General features: G+C 38.3%; 1 protein-coding gene across 1 annotated transcript in view; it reads right to left on the bottom strand.

Annotated features, from left to right (window-relative positions):
• LOC109830322 overlaps nucleotides 1–3747 on the bottom strand; it is a 14066-nt gene extending 10319 nt beyond the window's left edge. The window contains exons 1-5 of the mRNA XM_020397562.1: nucleotides 3538–3747; nucleotides 3063–3410; nucleotides 1079–1404; nucleotides 658–750; nucleotides 490–580 (exon numbers count right to left, since the gene is read on the bottom strand). Coding sequence (XP_020253151.1) covers nucleotides 490–580; nucleotides 658–750; nucleotides 1079–1404; nucleotides 3063–3302 — 750 coding nt within the window. The 5' untranslated portion in view covers nucleotides 3303–3410; nucleotides 3538–3747. The remainder of the gene's footprint in view (nucleotides 1–489; nucleotides 581–657; nucleotides 751–1078; nucleotides 1405–3062; nucleotides 3411–3537) is intronic.

Genomic DNA, 12455 nt, shown 5'->3' with positions numbered 1-12455 from the left:
GTAAAAAAAACAAGAAAGAGTTAGGCAGAGAAAATATATAAATAAATGTGTTGATTAACTAATGATTTGAAAGCACAAAAAGAAAAAAATGCCCATTATGTCGAGAAGCATCATGTTTACAATCTCGGACATCAGATAGTAATATGCAGTAAGAAAGAATATGATTGTGACAATTCTCTGAAAAATAAAAATGAATAGACTGTGAAAAAAAATACTTGAATACAATTTTTCCTTGAACAAGGTACAACAGAAATATTTGGTCATTTATTTATCATGTGCAAGTACCTAATAAGGCATGTGTACTGAAAATGTAAGGAATGCTTGTAATTTAAACAGATGAAGAAACAATATCAAATTGGGTGAAGTTCAGTAACTTATATAGTTAACCATCTAAATGATAATGCAGAATTATAGTATTTCTTCAAATATATAATGCTATAATTCAGAAGGGACTCATGCTTTAGATCATGGGAACAAGTAGATACTTACAGCTGTATTCTGGACCAATGTCATCATTTGCTTCATCACTTCCGTTGCTTCTTCTTTAAGATGCTTCTGAGGTGTAACTTCTGACTCTAGTCTAAGAAGCGAATAAGTGAAAATAAAATTGCATGCCAAGTGATGCATAAAACACAAGTTATGTAACTGATTCTTTACCTGGCAAAGTAGCGGTCCAGGTTGTGCCACTGAGGATCCTTGCAACGGTTACCAAATCGGACCACCTCTCCTGAAAATATTTTCAATTCTTCCCTGTCAAAATTACATCAGAAATCAGTAAGTTCTTCCAAGAAATGAGAAGATAGATCCACAAAAAAAGGGTGAATTTCACAAAGCCCCCAAGAAGACTGGGCCATTTTGAGACAACACCTAAAAGTTTGGAAATGTCAATTACCCCCCAAAACTTTTCAGATAACCCCCAACAGGTTGGGGGTTACCTGAAAATAGATTCCCATAAAATGCAAAAGTTTTGGGGGTCAAGTGACATTTCCAAACATTTTGGGGGTTATCCAAAAATGGACCAAAGTTCTTGGGGTCTCGTGAAATTTTACCTCCAAAAAAATGTTTGTTCTTCGAGCACCTCTTGTCATATGCAGCTATATGCAATAACTCATCCACATCTTTAGATATTAACAGCTGCACACCTTCTGAGGGAATAACCACTGCTTTCAAATGTTTTATACTTTCTTTTGAAAGTGAATGCATGAGATTGGCACCTTTAACTATAGTGTTAGCAACCTCAAAGGCCAGAATAGATATTTTGTTTCCTTTGATAGCTGTCCCTGATGCGAAACCACTGCTGAGGTTCAAGCCAGTCATGCTACTACCAAGTGTGTCCAAAACATCCACTGCTTTCCCGAACCCAACAGTACCGGCGCGACCCAAAAGTGAGCTCATTTCCGAAACCTGCAAAACAATTGAATGCTACTTACGCTTCGTTTGGTATGTGAGAATCAAGTGAAATGACGGAAAGGACTAGGAATGGAATGGAATTAACGTGAGAATGGAATACTCATTTCCATTCTCACGTTTGGGTGCAATTTATAAAATAAAGTGGGAGTGGACCTATTTTGAAATTTTATATTTTATTGATTCCCACTTTAAGTGGGAATGTCATTCTCTATCATTATATTGGGAATGCTCATTCCCACATAAAGTGGGAATTGATGAGAAGTGGGAATGTACATTCCAACTTTAAAAAAGAGGTTGTGTTTGGTAGAAATGAATAAGAAGTGAGAATTGACATTCCATTCTCACTCATTGCCACGTACCAAATGAGGCCTTAGTGTATTTAGCGTTCACAGGCATAAGTACTAAGCTATACCATAAAGTAGAAGCAAAAGTAATTCCACATCTTAGATATACATGTATCAGCATTTTTCGCTCTTGACTTTCAACTGGAAACAATAAAGCAGTTGCATATATAAGCTATTACGGAAGAACACAACTGAAACAAACAGAATCCGGAGAAAAACTAATTGGGTCCTCTTGCAAAGTTTATATGTACCTTTATCAGCTGTTGTAGCTATATGCACTATAACATTCACTCGAGTTCACAGCATTTTTCCTCCTCTCAATAGACTCTTTAACAGAATTCCTAACCTCTGTATGGACTTCCCCTAGTTCTACTACCAATTTTCCTGATCAATTGGCCATATATCATGCTACAGCTACGGATCAAAATTACCTTTAAGGTATCAAACATAATAAAATAATAAATCAAGCATGCTGGGTCTTCTGGTTGAGAGCTGCAAATGAAACATGCCATGAATTTGCAGCAAATCTGAAAAAATATCAGAATACAGAACCAATAAAGAACATATCGCTTATGAACACGTAGAAATGATGGTAAATTTCATGAAACTATCATGAACTTCAGTATATTTTGCATAAACTATCATGTAAGTTTTTATTAGAGAAAACTACCAAAGGTTCTTCACTGAAGTCTGAACTACCATGTCTAGGAGCAGGTAGAATAAGTTGTCATGTGCTTCGCACGTGATATGTTTTCAATAATTTGTATGTACTTTATATATCTCAATATTAAGCTTACGAACTTTGAGGGTTGATAGATTTAATTAAAACCAGTCCAAACCTTTTATCCCCAGGCATTAATGCTGGAAGCAACATTTTCCAATATTTTACGATAATTTACTGCATTTTTCTAAGTTCATGGTAGTTTTTATGAAAAATAGTTTCGTGCAAAAACTTCCCAACTTTCATGGTGGTTTTCTGAAATTAAATCTAAAACTTCAGGAGCAAAGTTGGAACTTCTCAAATCTAAAACTGTGTTCTGTAGTCAACTCCATAGCAACAGAAATGCCTAGATAACAATCATGGTGGTGATTCTACTTCTAGAACACTAACATTTAAACTAAGAAGACCCTCTACATGAAAACTTATGTATCTTGTGCTTTCCTCTTACATACAAAACAGATCATCAGTCAAATCTAGAGAACAAGAAGCAATACACGCAACGATCTTGGCTAGCTCGAGCTGATCTTCAAAGACAAATCATTACATTTCATGTCATTGATCAAACTTCCAAAAGTGCTGAAACTTGCCTTGGTTGTTTGCTTAGATTTTGCCGACCTCTCCGAATGAACTCTCGACAACTGCGGTCCCTTTGCCTTCGGAACACCCGGGTCCGAAAACGAAAACGGCCCATGATTTTCAAACTCCTTGTCCATTGTTTCCTCCGATGGCGGCTCCATTGGATCATGCTCTTTGATTCCATCACCATCAAGAGTAGCGTCGCTAGGGGATTTATCTACGGTTGCTCTCCTCGAGCAAATTCCCCCCATTATACTAAAAACCAATAGCCTAAAAACTCTATGGAGAATTATAACAAACAGTATGAGAGAGAATCTGAACAAAACAGCAGCTTGGGCTCCAACCCATCAACAACCTCCCTGCAAAAAATGGAAAATTTAAGATACCCAATTCATCAAAATCAGAAAACAGCAGATTGAACAAAATCCATCAGCTAAAATCGCTGAAAAACAAGATAGAATGAAGAAATTGAGATACCCAACTCACCGAAATCAGAAGAAAAAAAAATAGCTGCAGCAATTGATTCGTAGAGGCGAGAAAGGGGAAGGATCCGTTTGTGTTCAGCACGCGACAACCGAGTCCAAGAGGAGGAAAAAATAAATAGGTTTAATAATAGATGATAAATATTGTTATTATTTTACTGTTATTTTAATAAGGAAGAGGCTCATGTAGTGAAGAAAGAGATGGTCAAACTTTAACACAGCCAAGTCGTCCCATCTTTTTCTATTGAATTTGTTTGTTGTTAGTAATTAGGGTTAACTAAATGCACCTACCAAATACCAACTGATTGGTGGAATCTTTTTGGTCCAATGAGAAAATATCTATCAGATTCGGATCCTCCTCAATTATGAAGTTAATTGGAAAGAGTTGGATTATCTTAATTTTATTTTTCTATTCAAATTATAATGGCTAAAATGAAGCTACTGAGGATTTGCACAATCACAATAACGGTTTTTACGATAATGATTTTAGAGATTATAGTAGTTTTAAAGATAATATTTAGAGTCTTACGTGGCTTCATCACAGCTCTTGAAATTAAAATAGAGGGATAGGATTTGAGTAATTGGACGTTCTCTAATTACTACATAATTAAAAAAAATCCTGATCCATATTGCTAATAATTCTTTTATATATAACTCCTTTATTGTAATTATTTATTAAAGTTTTCCAACGCTTTTATGTTTAAAATGAGAATATTAGATATCGTATACGATGATATGTGACTGAGCTAAAAGGGATTCTTATAAGTCATGGTGGGCCAACTAAAAAGATTATTTACTTTTCCTTTTCCGATATTGCGTCGATTATAACAAACGGCGGAGGAAGTCCTTGATCTATTAAGGTCGCTTGAGTTATGAAATAAAAAGTTTTTTTGGTGCAAGTAAATCCCACCTTGCTTGAGTAATTTATCTGTTGAAAGATATAACGTATGCAAATTTCTAGAGATTATTGAATAATAAATATTTACAAATACATAAAAGTACAAAGTGAAAAAAAATGTAGTTATGCCACCCAGCAACCGCGTGATAAATTTAGGAATAGAAACCCGGCCATTATATCATCTAAACTGTAATTTCCATTTATAACTCTTTGCTAATACTTTTCTTTTTCCCTTTTTTTTAAATAAAAAATATAGTTGAAGCATATAGTTTTTGTTATAGCCTATAAATAACTAAGTACTAATCCTTCTCAGGAGGCCGACACATGTCCCGCTCCACGCCTAATCAGACATATCCAAAGACAGACGACTCGAGTTGCTCCTACGGTCGATCCAATAGGCCAACAACCTGCGTAGCTAACTAAAAAGGTGGTATTTGTCGGCCTACCCACCTGATCAACGCTACTGTTAGACCCTAGAGAGGGGGTGATTAGGGTCTTATGCTAATCTAATCCGATTAAATGTCAATTAAAATTAATTAACAAGTTATCCTAGCAAGTATAAAATATAACAAGATATATAAGCTAGGATAAGCAATAAGAACAACGAGATATATCCTATATGATGAAATATATATGCAATGATATATATAAACTAACACAAGGGGGAACAATAAACTAAACAAGATAGTGGATGAAATAAATGAGCAATGCACAAATGGCGATATAAGATAAATGCAAAAGCAAATACGCCAAAGACAAACTCAAACAAACAATATGATCACGGAGTTCGGACCTTCCGTCCTACGTCTCCGCTCCCCTCTCCCGGGGAGAAATCCACTATCACAAACGGGTTTTCTACGCTCACCCGAATAACGTTTACACCTCACAACGTCGGTTTTTAACGCTCACCTATCAACGTTCACTCCTCACACTCGGTTTTATAGTTCACCGAAAACTCCATAACACACTCGGTTTTCTAGCTCACCGAAAACCTTACACCACTCACAATGTAACAAATATAAATTTGTTCTCTACAATAGATGAGAACACAATTAAGCACAACTCAATGTTACAATCTCTCACAACCCTAATATACTATGTATGCAAATACAATAAGCTCAAGTGAGTGTGTGTAACAATGAGATAATATAATCAAATCTAAACTCAATATAAAAACTAGCTTCAAAGAATGGTAATCAAATAACTAAGCAAATATAAAGCTAGATAGAGTTTAGAAAACTTCTCCAATAGATGACAAGATGGAGAGATGGAGATTGAAGCCCAAACAAGAAGATGATCTCCTCCACTTGTGAAAACTTCTTCATAAACCAAACAAACACTAAAACACACTTAAACCCTTGTTTAAAACTTGTTTAAAACATTCTTAAGTGAGTATAAGAACTGAGGTCAATGGGGGTATTTATAGCCTCCCAAGACCTCAACCAATAACCCCAAACAAAAGACAAAAAAGCCCAAAGCAAACAGCTCAGAAAAATAACCGTTGGAAACCAACGGTCAAATCGGCGGTCGACCGAGGAATTCTCGCGGTCGACCGCGAGGCACAAAAAAGGCTGAACAGAGGGTTTGAAAGCTGGCGGTCGACCGCGGCGGTCGACCGTGGGAAATTCTGAACTCACGGTCGACCGCGGCGGTCGACCGGGAAACTCTCTACTGCCCACTGACGAAAGATCTCAGGCGCGGTCGACCGTGGCGGTCGACCGTAAACTGATATATGAAAAAGAAGTGCTGAAAACTGTTTTTCTGAATTTAAAACACTGTTTAAAAATATCAAATAAATTCCAAAAAATGTAAAACTTTAGGGAATGATTGTAGACATGATAATAAACATACTACAATAACTGGTTTCCAAAAAGGACTTCCCAAATGAAAAATATCATCATTTTACAAAATAGACCAAAATATGAAAATATAAACATATGAATTTTGACATTTAGACTAAACCATGTTTTGAAACTTTGCACAATGATTATGTAGACTTAATAAAATATGTATATGATTATATATATATATATACGAAGAAACCAATAAATGTGTGTGTATAGATAATTGAGCTTAGAGTACTTAACACACATAATATAAATCCTAAACTAGTTACCCAAGCTAGATCTTGATCTTCATTGTAGCTCAACTTGGTACACTGTGCGGATGAAGCTGAACTTGGATCTTGAACTTGAATTGCATAAGCTTCACCTACTATTCCGCCAACCTCCATTTGATATGATCGTTATGACGCAATCCATCTAACCTCCAACACGTTGTTTGCCTAGAATAAATACGAAAACACAAACACTAGATAAACAACATTAGTTGTAAATTGTTTGTTAAATATCATCAAAACAAGAAGGCCAACAGCTACATGCACCTATACTTGACCTGTCATTCCAGCTGACAACTTGCGTAACAGACTAAAAAGGCGGTGTTTATCGGCCTTCAGTCAGATGACTAAAGTGGCGGTGTGTCCTCAAACTCCCCGCTAACAGCGGACTACCCTTGTCTTAAATGCGTTGTCAAAGTCATCGCCCCCACAGTCTTTATGACTCATCGGATATAGTTAGGACTAAGCACTTGATGTCGCCCTCACATTAAACGCCTGGATGAATCATCTTCTTCAGCGACCGACACATGTAAGGTATCTGCCGATTTAGCTGCATGTCTGGACTGGACCAAAATTACATATCTGCCCTTACAATCTACTATAAAAGAAAGTTGTGATGTCTAAGGTAACCTATCCGATTTCCCTGCAAGTTTGAGCAACATTTTCCTCACTAACCTCTCATTTTCCCACTCAAGTTCAAACACTAACTTGACCATCGGAGGAACAACCAGAAAACCCAACTCCGACCTCTCACGAGCTTTTCATGTGCAGGAGAGAACGTCAGGCTTCAGAACCGGTCATCAAAGAAAGTTTGAGGACCTTAACACCACTATAATCCATAGATAAACCCCATGTTCGTTAACTGATATCAACACTTCTTTAAGAAAATCCATTCGTTAAAAAATGTAGCTCAAGTACAGGGATTGCACAAGTAGATCAATCCCCCTATAGTTTAAGAATGTACCATATATGAGCCATAATGGAATCAGAAATAAACTTTTACATGGTCTGCTTGATTCCTTTCTCATATCAATCATCTCCTAAATCAATTTTATCATAGCGCCTTCTCTCTTTAAACCATAGGGTTTTTCGATATTGGTCCCTTAAATCATAACGAATTTGATATTAGTCCCTTAAATCTTCATATTTTGATGATAGTCCTTCAAATACACTTTAGCGGTTGACAATGGTCCTTCTGTTAATAACATGGTTAAAAATGATGAGTTGTGGTTAGGTTAGGACTAACCCTAGTGGGTAATTACCTAATTGCCCCACCCCTTCTCTCAATGAGTCAATTCCTCCTCCCTTCCCTGAGTTCCATCACTCTTAGGGTCCGTTTGGATAATGGAAGTATTGGAAGTAAGAAGTAAGTTATAGAAGTAACTTTCAAAACTATGAAGTAGAAAGTAATGGAAATAACCCTTTTCTTTGTTTGTTTCATATATTTTTAGAAGTAATGGAAGTAGAACTTCTCCCTCATCTTTTTTGGGAATAACATTTGGAAATATTACTAGGAAGTAATTAACATATGTTACTTCCATAATTTCAAAGTCACGCCACGCTCTTTAATTTGATCGAGCACGTTACAACCAGTCATGCCGCTATGACCCCTCGCCACTTGAGAGCAAGAAGAATCATTCAATCACATAGCTTCAAAATAATTGTTTACCTCTCGCCTACGATGAGACTCCGGATGGCCATAAATTCCTATAAATCTCCAATTTCCCTCCTCCCTCACTCCTTTGATCGTAAGACAAAGAATTAATAGACAAATTGTTCTCTTCATCCCAAAGAAAAGCTGACCGACGATCATCACAAATTACTACAAAATAATTGTTAAAATTAAGAGCAATTTTATCAATGAAAAGTTGCTAGAAGTAACTAATAAAGGAAATATTAATAAAAATTTATTTATTTCCTAATTAATATGCATTTTAACTATTTACGAGCTACTTCTGAGTATTAATGATTGAAAAAATATTTTGAAAGTAAGGATGACACATAAGCACCACCACACAAGCATTTAAGGAAGTATTGGAAGTAAGTTTTTCAGAGAACCAAACACACTTTTTTGTTTGGAAGTAGCAGAAGTAGCATCTACTTCTTTTACTTCAGCTACTTCATAATTACTTCTGTGCAAACAAACAGGCCCTTACACAAACCAAACCATGCGCTAGTGGTGGACAGGTGCAATCGGCACCGCCAAGAGAAATGTAGACCCAATCCCCACCCTAGCCGACCCCCTAGAAAGTCTACTCCGTCTCTGACCACGATGATGCCCTCTCCGGAATCTCCCCCCTCTCCGACACCATCCACCTCTTCTATGTCGCAGTCGTCATCCCCTCCGCCAGCATGTCAGCCTCCATACCGGCCGCAAACACTACATCACCTTCAAATCTCTTGCCAAGATCAAGCCCCATGAGCCCCCCTTCCGCAAGGACCTCCTCCGCCTCCATTGAAGCATTCATGTTGTTGTTTTATGGGTTTCAAAATATTACTGTTGTGAGGAAGATATGTTTCTAACAAGTTTTTGGTCCATTCAATGTGGCCAGTTTGGTTTGGGTTTCGGGTCCAAATGGGTGCAATGTTAAAGTTAACGGAATATTCTGTTACTCTTTAACACCAACTAACCATAGGAACTATTGTCAACGGCTAAAGTGTATATGAGGGATTAATAGCAAATATGAAGATCCGAGGGACTTCTATCAAATTTGCTATGATTTAAGGGACCAATATCAAAAAAAAAAAAACCCTTAAATTATATATAAAAACTCGCATCTACTTGTGTATAAAAGAATATAGACACCAAATCAACGAGATATTTTGATCAAGTCAATATTAGTAGAAAGTACAATAACTTGTTAGGACCTGTCGATGTAGAATAATTGCATACTGATGACCAATAAGAAAGTCAAAAGCCAAAGCAGATGGCCATTCCAACTCAATTGCATACAAAAGTCAAGTCAGGTGCTAGTTCTGCATTTGACATCTCCATCATAAACCATTCTACATATAAACAATATATTCACTTCGGATGTTGAAAACTTTTCGTATGACATAAATTCTGAGAGCATCCAGAACTTTGAGCATAGCCGAAAACACAGCAAAAAAATCTCAATGGAAACAAACCGACTACAAGAATTAGTCATGAGAAACAACCATGAAGTAGTTGAGAATAATAAGTTGGTGATTTTCTTAAGTTGAGCTTTGATTTCTAAGCTGCAGTCGAATAAATTCTGCCCTTTACCTCATAAGGAGAGAGTCAAAGAAAGAGACTATTGTTTACCAAGACAAAAACATAATAGAGGAGTGAGAAGAAAGAAACTCCCCCCACATGACCAATCGAAGCTAAATTTGAACACATGGGCAAGAGAACGTCTCCTATTGTAGGCTTTGAAAACTCCTCACGATATCTACAGTAGCAGTCTTCTATTATTAACAAATAATTTGGAAATTACCCAGCATTTTAATTTCACCGTGCTTCTACTAAAGTTCAGCAGTTTTTGTTATCATTATCTCCCGCCGTAAAACAACTTTAATAAAGAACAACAAAAGCCTATCTAGCCCTGTTGAAATAAGGCTATAATCTCAAGCAGCCAAAAGAGAGAACAGTCTCTTCGTGCGGTTGCGTTCAGTACAATTAATATGACTGGGATTGCGTGTAATAAGTAGCGTAAGGAAGATGTTACATAAATTAAATAAATAATGTTGCAAAATATTACATAATCTAATATTCTTTTATGTATGTTGATGTCTTATATCAAACAGTCAAATGGAGGAATTGATTAAGTTGACAGAGGTCCTCTAACCCTCCGAATGTCTCGTTCTGCGGTAAGTTGTTCTTCCCTGCACAAGTATCAAATCGTAAGAGGGCGGGATAAGCTTTCCCAATTGTTCCTCTGACGATCAAGTCGGTGATTTGCTTGCGTGGAGAAGTAAAATGAACTGCAGTAGTTCTTAAACACAATGAGCAGTAGTCAAAAACTTACATTCTTGTTGAAAATAGTACCCCATTTTATAATGATGGTAGAATGGTAGAATGGTAACTTCTGTCGTGTATGGGATGGCGGTCACGTCAGCCTCTGCTTTACAGGTGTCGGCCGATGAGTGGAGGAGAGGTCACTTCGGTATTTAATGCGAAGTGATTAGGGATGTGCGGTGCCAACGTGGTCGGATGTGTCATAAAGACTATTGGGGGCAGAGAATAATGGCGCCCTTAATACATTTAATGGCATTTATTGCGAGGTGATTGGTCGCTAGTGCACAGGAGGGGGCTCGAGGCTCGAGGTATTTCGTCGCCGTTCTACTCGTCCGGTGGTTGAGAAGTACCGTCTTTTGAGTCATCCTTGCAAGATGTCGACCTATTAGTCGGCCGAGTGGAGTGATTAAGCAATCGACTCAGCTAGGGAACGACACGTAACACCTTTCAGGTCGTCGACACATGCGCTTTTCGGGTCATCAACACGTGACGCCTATCGAGTCATCCTTGCAAGATGTTGGTGTGTCGAGTCGATCGAATAGGCCCTTGATTACCTTAAAACGCTGACTTAATTATGCATAATGTGTGGCACTTGTCTGCTATTGATTGGGGATTATTTTTTATCACTAAAACGGCTATAACAATTAGCCCCTTTTACTTGGAGTCAGTCTAGACTGGGTCCGAGTGAAATATAACAGTTCTTGCTGAGTCATGAGAGGCATTAATGAGGGATCTGAAAAGTTCTTTGAATGCAATGTGGCTGACATCAACGAATTCTTTTCAACTGTTGTCGCTTCGTATTTCGTGCAAGATTGCAAGCTATCTAAGGCGAGCACGCTTTGTCTCGATTCAGGAAAAGATGATTCGAATTCTGGAATCAATCTGGGCCTTTGATTGGGGTTTAACTTGTCCATTGATATTCTAACAGTTAAGAGGCCCAGTTGTTCTATAAATAGGGTTGCCGTGGTGAGGGAGCGGTTAGTGCTTTTTGAAATTCTGAATTCAAAGTTGTTAAGCGTTCCGATCATTTTCTCCAGCAACAATCCCTAGCACTAATGGCGACCTCTGCTCTAAATCTAGAAATAAATGTTGGCTGAGATCCACTCTAAGGTGACGCTGCCTTAACTTAGATCTCTCCACGAGAAGTATGGTATTCCCTGCAGTAATAAGTTGACGGCGCTAAAGAGATCGCATGCTATTTACGACCATGATGATAGTCGAGCTCCCCTCGATCTGAAGAATCTGGAATTCGGCCTACGTATGCCTCTACACCCCTTCCTCTGCCACGTGTTCACTACTCTGGGGTGTCGCCGATACAGATGAAGCCAAATGCAATCGCAATGTTAGTGGGGTACATGGTAATCTGCAGTTGGCTGGGGGTCGAACCATTCCTGAACATGTTGGGCCATCTGATTACTGTTAAATTGCACCCAAAAAAGTCCATATTCATTTCCAGGCGGTGGGCAAGTTCAGTATCGTCCTCAATCTTCCTGGCTCGAATAAAGATCGAAAGGAGAGGCTCGTCTAGGTTTCGAGACACGACTCAGACTTGGGTTGCTCCCATTAGCCCAAGATAATAAGGGAGTCTCTGGCAGTAGAGAGATTGTCGAATACAGTGAAGCAGGCTTTGGATCTGATCAAGGATACACCGGCTCTCCTAAGATAGAGCATCTACTCAACAATCATGTCTTGAGAGTTGTCGGCATATCCGTCGATCCATCTACGATGAAGGACCAAGAGAGGGCGGTCAGGCTAACTATCCCCATAGAAGAGGTTGAGAGGGCACCTACAACTCTGCCTGCCGAGCCTCAGGAAGGACCACCGATGAGGCCGCGAAGAGCCTACGCCAGAACTTGGCCTATCGGGAGGCTACAAGGGCTCGCTCTGGTTGCCGACACATCGGCTGGGCCGATAGGACCAATGCCCATG

Source organism: Asparagus officinalis, chromosome 2 (assembly GCF_001876935.1).
Source record: "Asparagus officinalis chromosome 2, Aspof.V1, whole genome shotgun sequence".
Classification (NCBI taxonomy): domain Eukaryota; kingdom Viridiplantae; phylum Streptophyta; class Magnoliopsida; order Asparagales; family Asparagaceae; genus Asparagus; species Asparagus officinalis.
Note: the sequence above shows the minus strand (reverse complement) of the source record. Positions and strands in the feature narration are given on the sequence as shown.